This window comes from Sinocyclocheilus anshuiensis, unplaced genomic scaffold (assembly GCF_001515605.1).
Source record: "Sinocyclocheilus anshuiensis isolate Anshui unplaced genomic scaffold, SAMN03320099.WGS_v1.1 scaffold21, whole genome shotgun sequence".
Classification (NCBI taxonomy): Eukaryota; Metazoa; Chordata; class Actinopteri; order Cypriniformes; family Cyprinidae; genus Sinocyclocheilus; species Sinocyclocheilus anshuiensis.
This window is the reverse complement of record NW_015536472.1, coordinates 568,280-585,589: the sequence shown is the minus strand read 5'-3', so window position 1 is coordinate 585,589 and position 17,310 is coordinate 568,280. Positions and strand designations below refer to the sequence as shown.

At 32.8% G+C, this 17,310-nt stretch overlaps 1 protein-coding gene across 1 annotated transcript in view; it reads right to left on the bottom strand.

Annotated features, from left to right (window-relative positions):
• The window catches only part of LOC107702184 (protein Shroom2-like), a 30,331-nt gene extending 14,479 nt beyond the window's left edge, over positions 1-15,852 (bottom strand). Inside the window, exons 1-2 of the mRNA XM_016504459.1 lie at positions 15,559-15,852; positions 9,837-9,985 (exon numbers count right to left, since the gene is read on the bottom strand). Of these exons, the coding sequence (XP_016359945.1) occupies positions 9,837-9,985; positions 15,559-15,732 (323 nt within the window). The 5' untranslated portion in view covers positions 15,733-15,852. The remainder of the gene's footprint in view (positions 1-9,836; positions 9,986-15,558) is intronic.
• Positions 15,853-17,310: the final 1,458 nt, after the last annotated feature.

Sequence of the window (17,310 nt, the reverse complement as noted above, 5' to 3'; positions counted from 1 at the left end):
AAAAACTGATATATTAACATTATTTCTGTTAAGGAAATACATGTTTTTACTGTAAATTTAAGCTTAATCTGTAAAACTTAAAATCTTGCTACAATGTAAAAATATTTTTCATTTTTGTTAAACGGGTTACTGGAGTATGTTTTACAGGAAATGTCAATTTTTCATGTTTAATGTTTCAGTGTGTTAGTTGCAGATTCTTTGTATTTGTTTGTGAAATTTACTAGCAATTTATGAGTGAAAATTGTTTGTACAACAAATTTCTTTCAAGCAGCTGCCATTTTTACCATAAATTTAATTGTTTTTTATAGTGTATTTGTTATCTGAGGCAGGTTTTAGCTAATAAATATATTCCTATAAAAAGAACTACGGCAGTACAATGATTGCACCTGCTCAAAATTAATGTTTTAATTAGTTGTGACTCAAATAAAACAATCAATGGGTATGATGTGAAGCTAAAAGCTAATAAGCTTAAAAAACTTTTTTTTTCACAAAACAAGTTTAGTTTGAAGTTAAAGAAAGTTGAAAAAGGCAAAACAATAACAGTGAAGTGACAAAAACAGCAAATGAAGCGTGTTTGCACCCTAATCCTGTACAGCTGTGTGACGGAGGACACCAGCGCAAACATCACACAAACAAAGATTATCTGAGAAGAAAGATCTCAAGAGGAATCTCACAGAGAGATGGTTAAAGCTCAAACTCCACACAACCTCCACAATCCTGAAAACAATCATCAGCACAACCACTAGATCAGAAATGACTAGAACTGAGAACAATCAAGCTCAAAACGTAAAGAAAATCTTCAAGGCAAGACACTACACAGGGTTAAATAGGGTGAATAGGGTCACAAATTTAACTAATAGATATCACCATACTTCCACATTTGGTTGTTTACATTATGAATTGCAATTTTTTTTGCATTACAAGTTTTCTAAAATATTGGCATTATTTAATTTCCAGAAAATAAATGCAGGTTTAAAGCCAGATTTAAAATTCTTGTTTGATTTTGTTGACATATTAGAGTTATAGGTTTTTACTGAGGGGATTTTAGATTTATCTTTTTTATCACTCCATAAATTAGAAAATATTGTGAAACAGACTGAAAAAAATAAATTTTCATCCTGTTTTTTAGGAATACAATGTTCTATAAATCAGTGTGAATGATATATGAACAAACCCCTCAGTAAAAACCTTCAGAATATAGACAAGAACAAAACTGTAAATTTTGGTGTATGTAAGTGCTGCTGAAGTGCAGGAGAAAACTTTTAAATATATGTATTTTAATAGAAATCTACAGACGTAAATAGATAAAATGCAATAATAATCTCAAGTGAATGATATATGAACAAACCCTTCAGTAAAAACCTTCAGAACATAGAGAGGAATAAAACTGTAAATTTTGGTGTATGTAAGTGCTGCTGAAGTGGAGAAAAAACTCAAGGTCCTTTAAAGATATGGATTTTCACCATGTTTTTAGATATTAAATGTTGTAGAAATCAATGTGAATGATATATGAACAAACCCCTCAGTAAAAATCTTCAGAATATAGATAGGAATAAAACTGCTAAGTTTGGTGTATGTAAGTGCTGCTGAAGTGGAGAAAAAACTAATTTTGAGAAAACGGCCTTTAGAAATATGTATTGTAATTTAAATCTACAGACGCAAATAGATTAAATGCAGTGATAAAATTAGTGTGAATGATATATGAACAAATCCCTCAGTAAAAACCTTCAGAATATAGATAGGAATAAAACTGTAAATTTTGATGTAAGTGCTGCTGAAGTGGAGAAAAAACTCAAGGTCCTTTAAAGATATGGATTTTCACCATGTTTTTAGATATTAAATGTTGTAGAAATCAATGTGAATGATATATGAACAAACCCCTCAGTAAAAATCTTCAGAATATAGATAGGAATAAAACTGCTAAGTTTGGTGTATGTAAGTGCTGCTGAAGTGGAGAAAAAACTAATTTTGAGAAAACGGCCTTTAGAAATATGTATTGTAATTTAAATCTACAGACGCAAATAGATTAAATGCAGTGATAAAATTAGTGTGAATGATATATGAACAAATCCCTCAGTAAAAACCTTCAGAATATAGATAGGAATAAAACTGTAAATTTTGGTGTATGTAAGTGCTGCTGAAGTGCAGGAGAAAACTTTTAAAAGATGTATTGCAACTGAAATCTACAGACGCAAATAGATCAAGTGCAATAAATTCTTAAATGTATTTTGCATTATTTTTTTCCACTAGTCTGATACAGCATGTTATGAAAAGCCAAAAATCAAACTAAAACCTCAAAATTGACCAGTGCATGAACAAACAATGGTTTTGCCTGTAGTGTCTTGCCTAAAATCTCTGCAGAAGTCATCTAAATGTGAACTCAAAAATTACTTGTCCAATTCTCCCTAAATGATCTGAGCTGCCCTCCACAATAATTTTACAGTTCTACTCCTACTGTATGTCAACTATTGTGTCTTTCTAATTATGTTCTGAGGCAAATAACATGTGAGCAATTACATTCCCTCTGCGAACAGCTTCTCTAACCAACAAAAAACCTCCAAATCTCCATATGAGATCCACTCCTGCAGTTTCTTTAAATATGGCAGCGTCTCAAATCCCTGCGCTTCACCAGCTCATGATGTAACAGGTGTCACAGCAAAAAAAAACAAAAAAAAAAAACATTTTTGTTACTTGAAATAAAATAAATGTTAACTAAAATAAAATATATAAAAATATTTTATTTCAGCTAGCTGCCAAAGCAACATTTCTCACTTTCATTTAGTTAAACTGGATGTAATAAAACTACTAAAACTAAAACAAAAATGCAACAAAATTACTCAAACAAACTTAAATAAATGGTAAATCTAAAAATAAAAACTAATTTAAAATATTAATAAACACTAGAATACTAATCTCAATGCTAAAATAACACTGGTCTAGTCCTTACAATGTAATTCTGACATTATTTTCGGTTTTATTGTCAAGTCTATTATGAACTCAGTTAAATAAAAATTAAGCTGTAATTATTATAAATAAAAATAACACTGTACATTTACTGCATATGCATATAAAATTACTTAAAATAATTATTGATTTTGGGCATAACCAGATTTTTATATTATAACAAACGTATTAGTTATTATTTATTATAACTAAAACCATAAAAATATTTTTGCTACTTTAAATAAAATGCATTTAAAAAAAGGTAGTTACAGCATTTATCATTTAACTTGATGTACTAAAATAACTACATAAATCTTAATCAAAAGTAAAATATCTATATAAATGTGTATACATATATTACTACAACTTTAACTAAAATTAAAGTGACAAAATATAGAAACAGTCAAAGTCAAATTCAAAATATTATTTAAAAATATAATAGTACCTTAATGATACTAAAATAAAACTGGTCATCACCACATTGATTTTATTTTATACAATTTTATGTGACTTTATTAACAAATCAACTGGAAGTATCTAGGTATCATACATGTAAATGTACAAATGTAAACTACAAACCAAATATACTCACATAAAGTACAGGTAAAGGTGTGTTAAATGATAAAGAGCAGATGCCTGGTGATGTGAATCTAGTGGATCAGTGTTTGTGTCTCCATAGTGGAACATGCCGCACACTGATCAGAGTTCAGCCTCGTTTGTTTGCTTACATGAGCCCAGAGACGAGCAACAAAACAATGAGCTCACAGCCAGCAGCCAATCACAGCGCAGAATAAACTCATATAGCCAGTGGACTTATCCATTTAAGCAGAGGGGGAGATTATAGTAAAACACACAGTGTTACACAGACATCACGACTAAAACAAACATCTGAACTGGAATGAAGTCAGCAGTCTGATATGCAACACATCTCTAGAATGAAAGTATGCAAAGCAAACATTATTTAATCTGGCTGTGTGTAAATGTGTTGATTTCCTTCTGGTAAATCGTTGCTGTGAGTAATTGGATTCAGGGTTCAGGCGGCATCGGCTCAGATCACATGAGCTGGACATGACTCTGATGCCGTAAAATTGATTTTTATGTTTTGTTGCATGCTTAATGACTTTTGCATTTCTGTATATAATGTTTCATCCACTTTAAAACGTTTTACAAAGCCACTACAATCCAAATATTGTATTATAAGTATTTCTTTAAGTTTAAAATACAGCCTTAAAACAATGTCCATAAAAACATCCAATGATCGGCGCTATTAAGCCAGAAAAAAATGTGCACAAGTGTCAGACGTTTCAGTCTTTAGTTCAAAAACTAAAGGACTTTTGCAATTTAATTATGCTTTTTAATGAAACTGACATGCATTTTGCAAACTTTCAATATGTACACTGCAGTAGCATTAAAAAAGATTTTGGACACTTAAGTCACATAAAAATGTTTGAATTGCACTGCTTTAGATGCAACATATCAAAACAAATGCATTCATTGTAAAGAAAGATGCACAAACACGATGCACAAATGTCTTTCACAAACACAAAAAAAAGTTTGTGAAAGAAGGCAGTTATTATAGTTCACTAAAAATTAATCCATAAAAACATTTTTGTTGATTAAAATGTTAACTGAAATAAAATAATATATAAAAATAATTTTATTTCAGCTAGTTGCCAAAAATTTTTTATTTTTAGTTAGTTTAACTTGACTTAAAATTAATAAAAACTATACAGACATATTAAAAAAGAACAGAAATGAACCTGATGCACTAAAATAAATCTAAAACTAATAAAATAAAATATAAATTAATAAAAAAATATTAAAATAAAAATATTGAATAATAAATAATAATAAAAATGTCAAAAACAGCAAAATTAGCAAAACTTTAACAAATTCAAATGAAAATATACAAATAAAAAGTAGTTTAAAATATGAATAAAACCTATAATAGTATCTAAATGATACTAAAATACTATTTGTGCACAGATAAAGACACATGATGCCACGACTGTCAGATATTTAAAGTGTTCTCTATATTTTGTGACTTTAGTCACTTTACACTTGGTTTAAAATGGTTTCAATGCATTTGAGCAACACACGCAGATTTCACCAGCACCACTAGATGGCCCTGTAGGGCCTTAAATGCTGTGATTGGCTGTGTTTGTCTGTGTTGTAAAGGGAATGTAACACTGACCACTATCGGATGTGTTTGTGTGTAATATGCATGAATGAAACTGACCAAATAAAGCTGCTCCATGACATTAGAAACAACATAAATTGGACATGTAGTACTGAGTAGTTCTCAGTCCTGTAGAACTGCACATTTTGGGGAAGATGCATTACACAAAATTCTTAAAAGGAATGCAAGATTCTGAGTGAGGATGTTTCTACATTTCACCTGACTGTTCTCTGTCTCATTAACTCATCAGATCTCCAAAGTCAGTCCCACCAGGCTTAAAGGGATAGTTCACCCAATTTACTCACACTCAGGCCAGCCAAGATGTAGGTGACTTTTTTTCTCAAGTAGAACAGTAAAGAAGATTTTTAGCTCAAACCGTGCTCCTTGGTGATTCATAAAATGCAAGTCAGTGGCTACTGTCACTTTGAGTGTCAAAAAAGCATACCAGGCAACACAAAATGAATAGCTGTGGCTCCTGATGATATATTGAGGTCTTATGAAGCGAAACGATTGGTCTGTGCAAGAAACTGCATATCATTTATAACATTATTACCTGTGATCCAGAGCCTCATGCAAACGGTCCGGATTGATGTCAGGTTCATGAACGAATCATTCTTTTGAACCGGTTCTTTTTAGTGAACTTGATGAACTAGTTCACCAAATCAGACTGAAGCATCTGAAACAGTTCGTGGCTCGAGCAGCACAGATCTACAAGTTACTCAATCAAAACTCACTTTCAGACGCCTGCAGTCACTGCCACCTGAAATGAGCCAAAATAGCAGCGTATCTGATCCTATGATGAATGAATCATTCAGCGCTTCAGTTCCTCCAACAGACACTGAACTGAGGAAACAGTTCGACTCGGACCGAAGACCAATGAGCCGCTGTTATGGACATGCGTGAACCAAACACTTGAATGAAGGGGCAAAATGAACGTTCTTATGGTTTCTCATTGTTTATGTAAGAAGGTGAACTGATGAATCTGGATCACAGGTAATAATGTTGTAAATAATGTTCAGTTTCTTGCACTGACTGATCATTTCGCTTCATAAGACCTCAATATATCATCAGGAGCCACTGGTATTAATTTTGAGCTCCTTCCTTAATATGTTTTTTTTTATTCTGAAATACGGGTAGCTGCTGACTTGCATTTTATGAACCACCAAGGAGCACGGTTTCAGCTAAAAACCTTCTCAATTTTTCTACTGAAGAAAAAAAAAAAAGTCACCTACATCTTGGATGACCTAAGAGTGAGTAAACTAACAGCACATTTTTAATTTTGGTTGAACTATCCATTTAAACTCGGCCGGAGGATTCCCAGAAAGCCTCTGATGACAGACGTTTGGTGGCAAATGCGACCCAAAGGCCCCAGAACTGCATATAAAGCCCAGCGGGGCAGTGATGACAGACAATGGCCGGCCCTTGGGCCTCTTTAGTGTGACGGCGTGAACCAGCACACAATAATAATGGTCCTTTTGTTCTGCTATGTCAAATAATGGTGTCACCGACTCACAAACGTCACGGTGATTCTGCCATAACTCCTGTAAAACACAGAATGACGCTTCAAACTCCAGCACAATAGAGAGCGAGAGCTGTGGCGGAGCTCACAGGACTGCTCTGCTGTTGTTCTGTGCTGCATTTACTTACACTGTGCTTAAGTTTGAACCTAACATTCAAATGGAATACAACAAACTATATGTGACAAATACAAATCAAAACTTGTGAACAGTTATAAAATGAGTGGTTGCCAGGGTGTTGCTATGCGGTCGCTAGGATGCTCAGGGTGGTTGCCAGGGTGTTACTATGCAGTGGACCTGTGCGGTTGCCAGGGTGGGTTAGGGTTATATGTTTGTTAGGAAGCTCTGGGTGGTTGCCAAGGTGTTGCTATGCATTTGCTAGGATGTTTTGGGTGGTTGCTAGGGTGTTGCTATGCAGTTGCTGGGATGCTCTGGGTGGTTGCAAGGGTGTTGCTGTGCAGTTTGCTAAGATGCTCTGGGTAGTTGCCATGGTGTTGTTATGTCATTGGTAGGTAGGATGTTCTGGGTTGTTATTCGGTTGCTAGGACATTATAGGTGGTTGCCAGGGTGTTAATGTGCAGTGGCCCTGGGTGCCAGCCAGGCCACCCAGAGTGTCCTAGCAAATGTGTCTCTGGCTGGTTGTCAGGGTATTATGCAGTTGCTAGGGTGTTCAGGTGGTTACCTGGGCATTGATATGCATTTGCCAGGATGCTCTGGGTGGTTTCCAGGGTGTTGCTATGTAGTGGTTCTGAGTGGATTCCAGGGTATTGCTATGCAGTTACTAGGGTGTTCTTAGTGGTTGCCAGGGCGTTGCTAGGGTGTCCAGGTGGTTGCCTGGGCATTGATATGCATTTGCCAAGTTGTTGTAGTTGCTCTGAGTGGTTGCCAGGGTATTGCTATGCAGTTACTAGGGTGTTCTTAGTGGTTGCCAGGGTGTTGCTTTACAGTGGCTCTGAGTGGTTGCTGACATATTGCTATGCAGTTACTAGGGTGTTCTTAGTGGTTGCCAAGGTGTTCGGGGTGGTTGCCTGGGTGTTGAAATGCATTTACTAAGACACTCTGGGCGGTTGCCAGGGTGTTTTTATGCAGAGGCTCTGAATGGTTGCCAACGTATTGCTGTGCAGTTGCTAGGGTGTTCTTAGTGGTTGCCAGGGTGTTGCTATGCAGTTGATAGGGTGTTTGGGGTGGTTGCCTGGGCATTGATATGCATTTACTAGGATGCTATGGGTGGTTGCCAGGGTGCTGCTATGCAATGACTCTGAGTGGTTGCTGACATATTGCTATGCAGTTGCGTATTGCTGTGCAGTTGCTAGGGTGTTCTTAGTGGTTGCCAGGGTGTTGCTATGCAGTTGATAGGGTGTTTGGGGTGGTTGCCTGGGCATTGATATGCATTTACTAGGATGCTATGGGTGGTTGCCAGGGTGCTGCTATGCAATGACTCTGAGTGGTTGCTGACATATTGCTATGCAGTTGCTAGGGTGTTCTTAGTGGTTGCCAAGGTGTTCGGGGTGGTTGCCTGGGTGTTGAAATGCATTTACTAAGACGCTCTGGGCGGTTGCCAGGGTGTTGTTATGCAGTGGCTCTGAATGGTTGCCAACGTATTGCTGTGCAGTTGCTAGGGTGTTCTTAGTGGTTGCCAGGGTGTTGCTATGCAGTTGATAGGGTGTTTGGGGTGGTTGCCTGGGCATTGATATGCATTTACTAGGATGCTATGGGTGGTTGCCAGGGTGCTGCTATGCAATGACTCTGAGTGGTTGCTCGGGTGTTCTTAGTGGTTGCCAGGGTGTTGTTATGCAGTCGCTAGAGTGCTGTTATCTTGTCTGAAGTGCAGAAAGCCGACCCTCAAGTTTCTGTGATATTCTGGTCTAAAAATAAGTAAAAATAATGGTGTCATATATGGGCTGAATTCTTGTTTGAAACTTGTTTACACCAGTTTAAGTAGTGCAATCAGGCCAAAATGTTGTCCTTGACGAGAATAAAAATGTAACTACCATATTAATAAAACCACTTGCTGACTAAAGCACTCAAGTCAGATATAAACATCTAGCAAAATATATGTGCGGTTGTGTAATATTCACAGAGTGTCATTTCCAGACAGTCATACATTGAAGCTACACCTTCCATCAGACGCTGAGGAGAAACTCGACACCGCGTGACCCAGCCCATCATTGTGGCTCAGCAATAATCCGCTCCATCCGAACACAGAGCATATATTATGGTCTGGCAAAAGTATCAATCATAAACCCGTCAGCATAACGACGAAATCTCAGAGGAAAACTGGAATGCTTCAGTTTAGATCCAGAATGATTCTTACTAGGGCTGTAACAAACAATTATTTTAACGATTGATTAATGTATCAATTATTTTTTACATTGAATCTATTTATTATTATTTTCTGATTGGTCAGTTAATCCTTACCAATAACCTTAGTTAACCAACCAATAAATAATAACCGTAACTTCTTCCATTAATCTTTCAAAGTTTAATTTAAACATTCTCTCATAAAATACTTTAAATATTTAAAAAAAAAAAAACAATGTGAAAAAATAAAGTGCCAACCATTAAAACGCATCTATCAGTAATACAAATGTTCGTGCAGCATGCACAGTTGCTAGGATGCTCTGGGTGGTTGCCAGGGTGTTGCTATGCATTTGCTAGGATGCTCTGGGTGGTTGGCAGGGTGTTGCTATGCAGTTGCTAGGATGCTCTGGGTGGTTGCCTGGGTATTGCTATGGATGCTTTGGGTGGTTGCCAGGGTGTTGCTATGCATTTGCTAGGATGCTCTGGGTGGTTGCCTGGGTGTTGCTATGCAGTTGCTAGGATGCTCTGGGTGGTTGCCTGGGTGTTGCTATGGATGCTCTGGGTGGTTGGCAGGGTGTTGCTATGCAGTTGCTAGGATGCTCTGGGTGGTTGCCAGGGTGTTGCTATGGATCTTAACCCATTTGTTTTTATAATGTGACATATTTCCAGATAAAAATAGTATATTCAAGAAGAAAACTTCGGGTGGTTTAGGAATTACTTATACTATTTCTGCCGTATATTTATAGGACAGAAATAGTCTGGTTCTAGTATGCGATTCTGAATTCTGCCAGAGTCTCTGCAAGACAGGAGGTTGGAAGGGACATCAACTAAAAAGCAAGTAAACCAGCAAATCGGGTCAGTTTTGATTTTACATGGATGTCAACAGTGAATCCTACCGTTTTATTCCCAGAGAGAGCGTCTTACGTGAGCTTTTCACCAGACAAATGGCCTCCAGTCTGTAACCGCTGAGAAGAACCGAGTTAACGCTGACTATCTCGTCACCGATCTGGAGTCGACCCAGCGCCGCTCGACTCCCGTCCTCCACCTAAACAACCAAACACACAGAGTTTAAAACAAACATCAGCGCTGTCTGCCAGTACAAGAACAACTACATCTGCTTTACTGCACTGGCAGACATTATTGCACTGAAGGTTTAAAATAGCTGTTGAAGCCCTGATAACAGACCCTGGAATTAAACCACCAGTGACGAAGCAGCTCTTTTCCTGCTCATGTTTGACACCTCTAGGGTTATATATGGAATATTTGATTGCAGCTTCCATGTTGGGAGGGATGTGGTTTGCTTCTCTGCCGATTGCAGATCTGCTGGAAGTTCTGCTCAGGAATGATACATAAACATCGTTTATTTCTTAAAAACAAACATATTCAACCTAAGCCACACAATAAACTCGCAAGTCACAATCATTTTACTTGTTATAATTAAAATAAATGATTAAATAGTTAATAATAATAATAACATTATTATTATTATTATTCAATAAAATAAACAAAATAATAAATATTACATGGGTAATAATACTATTGCACGGTAAAGTAATCTAATATTGATTACAATTAATAATAATAATAATTTTATTTAAAGTACAACTATAAAATTACAATACTAACATGCATAGTTTCTTTATTTTCAAGCAATAAACCATCAACCAACCATTTTAGTAAAAAATTCACAAGAAAACATGTGTCAGTGTTAAACGTCGAGTGCTTGTGCAATAAGTGACACTTGATTTGATACTTCGATTTCTAATGAAGTGATAAGAAACTCAGTGTGACTTCTGTGTCCAAATAACTTTCAGCAACACTGTTTAATTTAAACGCCTGTTTTATGAACAAAATGATAAAAAGTGTTAATATTAAATTATAAAAAATGTAAAAAATATTGTAAAAATATTTTAAGAATTAAATCTATTAGACATGCTTTTGTCTAATAAATGTATACTATAAATTATATATTTATTTATATATAATTTAAAATACTATATAAATGAATACATAATTATATAAATATAAAATATGTATATAACACATTTTAATTATTCATACTTTAGTATTATTATTATTATTATTATTATTATTATTAATTTAATTTTAACCTAAACCATTTAAACCTAATAAAAAAAAAAAATAATTAAAATGGAAGTTAAGATACAATAAAAAGGATTTGTTTTAGTCATGTTAAATGTCTGTTTTATGAACAAAATAATAAAAACATCATGTGTTTACCAACAATTTATTAAATTAGTAAATCGTACAATTGTTTTAAGAATTACATTTATTAGAATTTTTTTTATTATACTTTTATTTTATAATTATTTAAATTTTTTATTGCATTTAATTAAACAGTTTTAAACTAATCCAAAAATATTAAAATGCAATTTAAGAACAAATAAAATGGATTTTGTAGGGGCTTATTCTAGTCGTTAAATGTCTGTATTATGAACAAAATAATAAAAATATCTTATTTATTACAATTTTATTAAATTGTAAGAATTGTTTTAAGAATTGCATTTATTAGACATGATTATTATTGTTCTTATTACATTTTTATTATATCATTATTATTTACTATTTTTATTACATTTAATTAAACCACTTTAATCTAATCCAAAAATATTAAAATGGATTTTGTAGGGGTCATATTTTAGTCATGTTGAATGTCTGTTATATGAACAAAACAATAAAAGCATCATGTGTTTATTAATTATTTTTAAATTATTAATTTTTATTATAAATTATTTTATTATATATCTTATTTATTACAATTTTATTAAATTGTAAGAATTGTTTTAAGAATTGCATTTATTAGACATGATTATTATTGTTCTTATTACATTTTTATTATATCATTATTATTTACTATTTTTATTACATTTAATTAAACCACTTTAATCTAATCCAAAAATATTAAAATGGAATTTAAGAAAAAATAAAATGGATTTTGTAGGGGTCATATTTTAGTCATGTTGAATGTCTGTAATATGAACAAAACAATAAAAGCATCATGTGTTTATTAATTATTTTTAAATTATTAATTTTTATTATAAATTATTTTATTATAGAATTCACTTTATCAGAAATGCTTTTTGATCATTATTATTTTTATTATATTATTATTCACCATTTTTATTAGATTTAAATAAACAATTTTAACCTAATCCAAAAATATTAAAATAGAATTTGAGAAAAAATAAAATGGTTTTCGTAAGGTCTTGTTTTAGTCATGTTTAGACAAACGTCACTGCACGAGTCAGAAAGCCAGCTCACTGCTTATAGTTCAGAGAGCGATATATAAGATGAACACAAGAGACAAGGACAGTCCAACATCGATCCTACAGGACCCTGATGAAAACAGCAGCAGGGACTAACGCTAAGAACACGAACAAAGAGCTCATCAAGACCGCTGTAGTAAAACAAGCCTGAAAGTATACAGAGGAAACAGTATGAGCTCCTATCAGATGCCTTCAGCTGAAACCCAAGCGCAGCCGTTAAATATTCAGCAGCTGGAAACATTAGATTAAACCCACAGCAGCTGATTTCAGATCAGTGTTGAATCATGTCCTCTGCGCTGTAGTACACACTCAGTAGTGCTCAGAAAAGCGAGCTCAGTGGTTTTAGATGAAGTAATGCAGTGAACGACGGACTGATTCAGAAACACGGCGAATGCTTGTTTTAGAAGCTCGTGTGAAACTTACAGAGGATTTGGACTTTTTTTGTGCAGCAGTGCTGTTATATTTCACATTAAAGAAACGGTGAAGAATTACACAAGAATAAGGTTACAGGAAATTACAGGGAAAAGGATTTTCATGCAGCTTAATCCACAGAATAAACGCTGTAATGCCACCGAGTGGCTGTTTTAAACAGTATTTGAACACTTGTGTGAATGTCCTTCATTTGATCGAGTTCCTGTATTTGCGCTCAAATGCTGTGAACAAACAAGGGCTGAACAATTTGGAGGAAAAATCTAATAGTGATTTTTCTGATATAAATTGCATACAATTTCAATTTAAAATAAATTTTTGAAGAGCTCTTGGTTTACTGTACTTATCTGTAGGGCTGCTCAATTTGGCAAAAAAAAAAATCCTAGTGATTATAAATAAATGAACAAATATATAAATAAATAAATAAAAGTTTGATTTAAAAGATTATTACTGCCATCATTTATTTATATTTTTTATTAAATAAAAATATATATTTAATAATTCTAATTAATTTAATTAAATAGGCTATAATACTGATAATAATTATTATTATTAAATAAAAAATGAACTAAGCAAATAAGAAATTATTTATAATAATTAATAGCATTTGCACTACATACAATTTGCCGTTATTTATTTATTTAACTATATAATATAGTTATATAGTATATAACTATATTATAAAATAATAACAATTATTATATATTATTAAATTATATAATAATAATAATAATAATATATAAAACGTACTAAATTACTAATATTTATGTCTTAATTTCTTCATTTTCAAATGCTAAAAACCAGCTATTTTTGGTGAAAATCCGCAGAAGGCCCTTAAAGAAAATGTGTGTGTCAGTGTTAAACGTCAAGTGTGTTTGTGCAATAAATGACACCTGATTGGACACTTTGATTTCTAATGCAATGACGTTCAGACGTTCAGATAAGTGTGACTTTTATGTCCGAATAGCTTTCAGCGACACTGTGTAATTGAAATGCCTGTTTTGTGAACAAAATGATAAAAACATTATGTATTTGTTAAAGTCAGCATGGAATGAAAATTCTGAATGCATATAATAGATCTTATAGTGAACAACTCTTCATTTAAAAGAAGAAGAACAGACTGGTTTTGGTAGTGTATCATATGATGGGTTCATGGGATGCATGTAAGAGTTCAGAAAGATTTCCACAGTTTTACACCAAACTTTAACTCAACAACATGTACGACTCCAAAAAGTTCTAACAAGCTGGTAACATTTTAGACCGAATAAATCCTGTATTTCAGAACACTAAAGCCCCTAACTAAAGTACTGTGGTGGTACCATAGTACAGTGACGCTTCAATAATGAGGGTTTTCAAACTTGAGTCCAGGAAAAATGTAAAAACAAAAATGTAAAAAACTGGTAACATTTTAGACCGAATAAATCCTGTATTTCAGAACACTAAAGCCCCTAACTAAAGTACTGTGGTGGTACCATAGTACAGTGACGCTTCAATAATGAGGGTTTTCAAACTGGAGTCCAGGAAAAATGTAAAAAAAAAAATGTAAAAAAAAAAAATTATTAAAAAAAAAAAAAAAAAAAAATCATAAATATGATGTGTTAATAGAAAAACACCTAATAATAAAAACCAATAATAATAATAAAGATTAAAATAAAATTATATTTAAATTAATAACATTTTTTAAATAAATACATGAATAATTAGATTAAAATGAAAGAATCATAAAAAAGTATTAAAATAGAAAATAGAAAAGAATAGAATAAAATAGAATTATATTTAAATAAATAATACAATTATTTTACAATAAATGAGTTGATTACCATAAATGAATCATACAAATTAATAAGTTACAAAATATGAAATAACATAAAAATACAATAAACACTAAAAATAGAAATAGATTTACAGTACAGTACTAATGTAACTACAGATTTATGTAAAAAAAAAACTAATAATATAATAAAAAATATATATCTTTGCCAAATAATATTTTACAGTATTAACTTTTCACAATATTAATTGGGTCTCTTTAATTGTCAGGATGGGGGTCTCTCGAATTAGGATGCTCATATTCGGGGGCCCTTGGCATCTAAAATATTGAAAACCCCTGCTCGAGCATAAAAGAAGGAATTAAAGTGTGTGGTGAACAGTGTTGGGGAAAGTTACTTTTAAAAGTAATGCATTACAATATTGTGTTACTCCATAAAAAAGTAACTAATTACGTTAGTTACTTTTTATGGAAAGTAATGTGTTACGTTACTTTCGCGTTACTTTTTAAATATGAGCAGGGCTTGATTGTTTTTAATATAAGAAGTTCTGTTTATAGCAAATATAAAAGCCCTTTCACACCAAAAAGTGTAATGAATAAACCTCAGGCTGAAGAAAAAGTAAATTCACGTCTGTACAGCAGAACGCAGAACGCAGGACACTCTTCAGCAATAAAAAAAACAATGAAGCACAATTGTTAGTTTATCTAAAGTAATTTTTGCTTATTAGTACGGTTGAACTGGATCATCAAAGGTCAGCAGCAAAGACATCAGTTAATAAATAGTTATTTAACATATTGAATTATTGCAGGTTTGCGTCATATTCTGAGTTTGCATTCATTTTGATGAATACTAAATCTGTTTTTTGTGAGTGGGATGAATTAATGCACATTCACATTTAATCATGAGAGCTGTCAGTCAATAAATGGGAAAACAAAGTAACGGGCGTTACTTAAAAAAAAATAAATAAATAAATAAAAAGAAAAAGTAACGCAGGTATTTTATTGCAAATTAAAAAGTAACTCGTTACTTTACTAGTTACTTGAAAAAAGTAAGCTGATTACGTAACTCGCAATGCGTTACCCCCAACACTGTATATAAATAATACTACAATAACACTGGTGCTGAATGAATACCTTGGTGATGAGCAGCGGCTCGTGATGCTCCAGGCCTCCTCTGAGAGTGAAGCCCCACGGAGAGCCTCCGGTCAGACACAGCTCCACAGACTGCACACCTGCGTCCTTCTCCTCGTGCTCTCCTCCTGGTCCAGCTTCACAGCTTACAAGCAACAGCTCGCGCAGCTCCATCATACAAACAATCTGTCCAGCTCGAGCTGCATCCTGTAGAAGAAAACAACACCTGCAGAAACTCAGCGTCTCGAGCTCAAACTGTTGGACACCATTAAACTCTGAGATCAGAGGAGCAGCGCCACCTGCTGGCCGCTTACAGCTGCTGCTGATCATATCACCGTTATTTATTTATTTAAATCATTCAAATTGATGTAGAAATAATAATTACATGTCAGAATAATTGCACATATAAAGTTGCAAATTCATATAAAATATTTACAATTGATTGAATATATTTTATTTATTTGACCAAACAGAAATAAATAAATAATGTCCGGATATAAACAAAAATTAGCAAATATTTTTTTAAATATTGAATATATTTAATTAATTTATTTATTTAACCAAACATGCAACAATCAATCAATTCAGGAAATAATCTCAGAATAAAAACACACAAAACAAAACAAATTCTTATAAAATATATTTTTTTTAAATATTGAATATATTTAATTAATTTGACCAAACATGCAACAATCAATCAATCTATTCAATAAATAATATCAGAATAAAATCGCATAAATGTTGCAAATTCATATAAAAAAAATTTAAATATTGAATATATTTATTAATTAATTAATTTGACCAAACATGCAACAATCAATCAATCAATCAAGAAATAATATCAGAATAAAATCACACAAAACGTTGCAAATTCATATCAAATTTATTTATTTGACCAAACGTGCAACAATCAATCAATCAAATTATCCTCAAATAAATGTAAGAAATAATACCAGAATAAACACACAAATTAAATTATTTAATTAATTTATTTGACCAAACACACTATGCAAATTAACTAATTAATACACATAAAGTTGCAAATTCATTTAAAATATAATACATTTATTGAATATTTATTTATTTGACCAAACATGAAAAATAAAAACAATATTGCAACTAAATGGTGATGACACTTCACCTAAAATGCAGATGAACTGACTTTATTTGGAACCAACATCTTGTTCTATTAATCTGTTTCGTTCTAAAGGACAACAAATTTAACAAAAAAATAAATAAAGAAACTTTCGAGACAATTCCCTTCTCGACCAGCAGAGGTCAGTGTGAGGTCAGTTTTCTTCCTGAAATTCTGAAATCCTGCAGTGAAGAAATGATCAAATCAGCCCTGAATAAATTACAAGACAACTGTTCTCAATTTTATGTTCAAATAAAAGAGCTAATTTATTCAAAATATAGATTGACGTCACAAAAGCCATCTAAAAGTACACTCTAAAAAATGCTGGGTTAAATATAACCCACCAACCGCTGGGTCAAAACAACCCAACCACTGGGTCAAAACACTCATTTTTTAGAGTGTACAGTAAACACAGGACATAATACAAAACAACACACAGTACACAAATAACAAGATCGAGCATGATATAAATAAAGTCATTTCTCATTTGAGTTCCTAAGAATGAGGAAATTATTTGATAACATGATTTAATGGAATTGAATTAAAATGCATAATTTCTGCACTCTAAAAAATGCTGGGTTAAATACAACCCAGTGCTGGGTAAAATAGGGACAAACCCA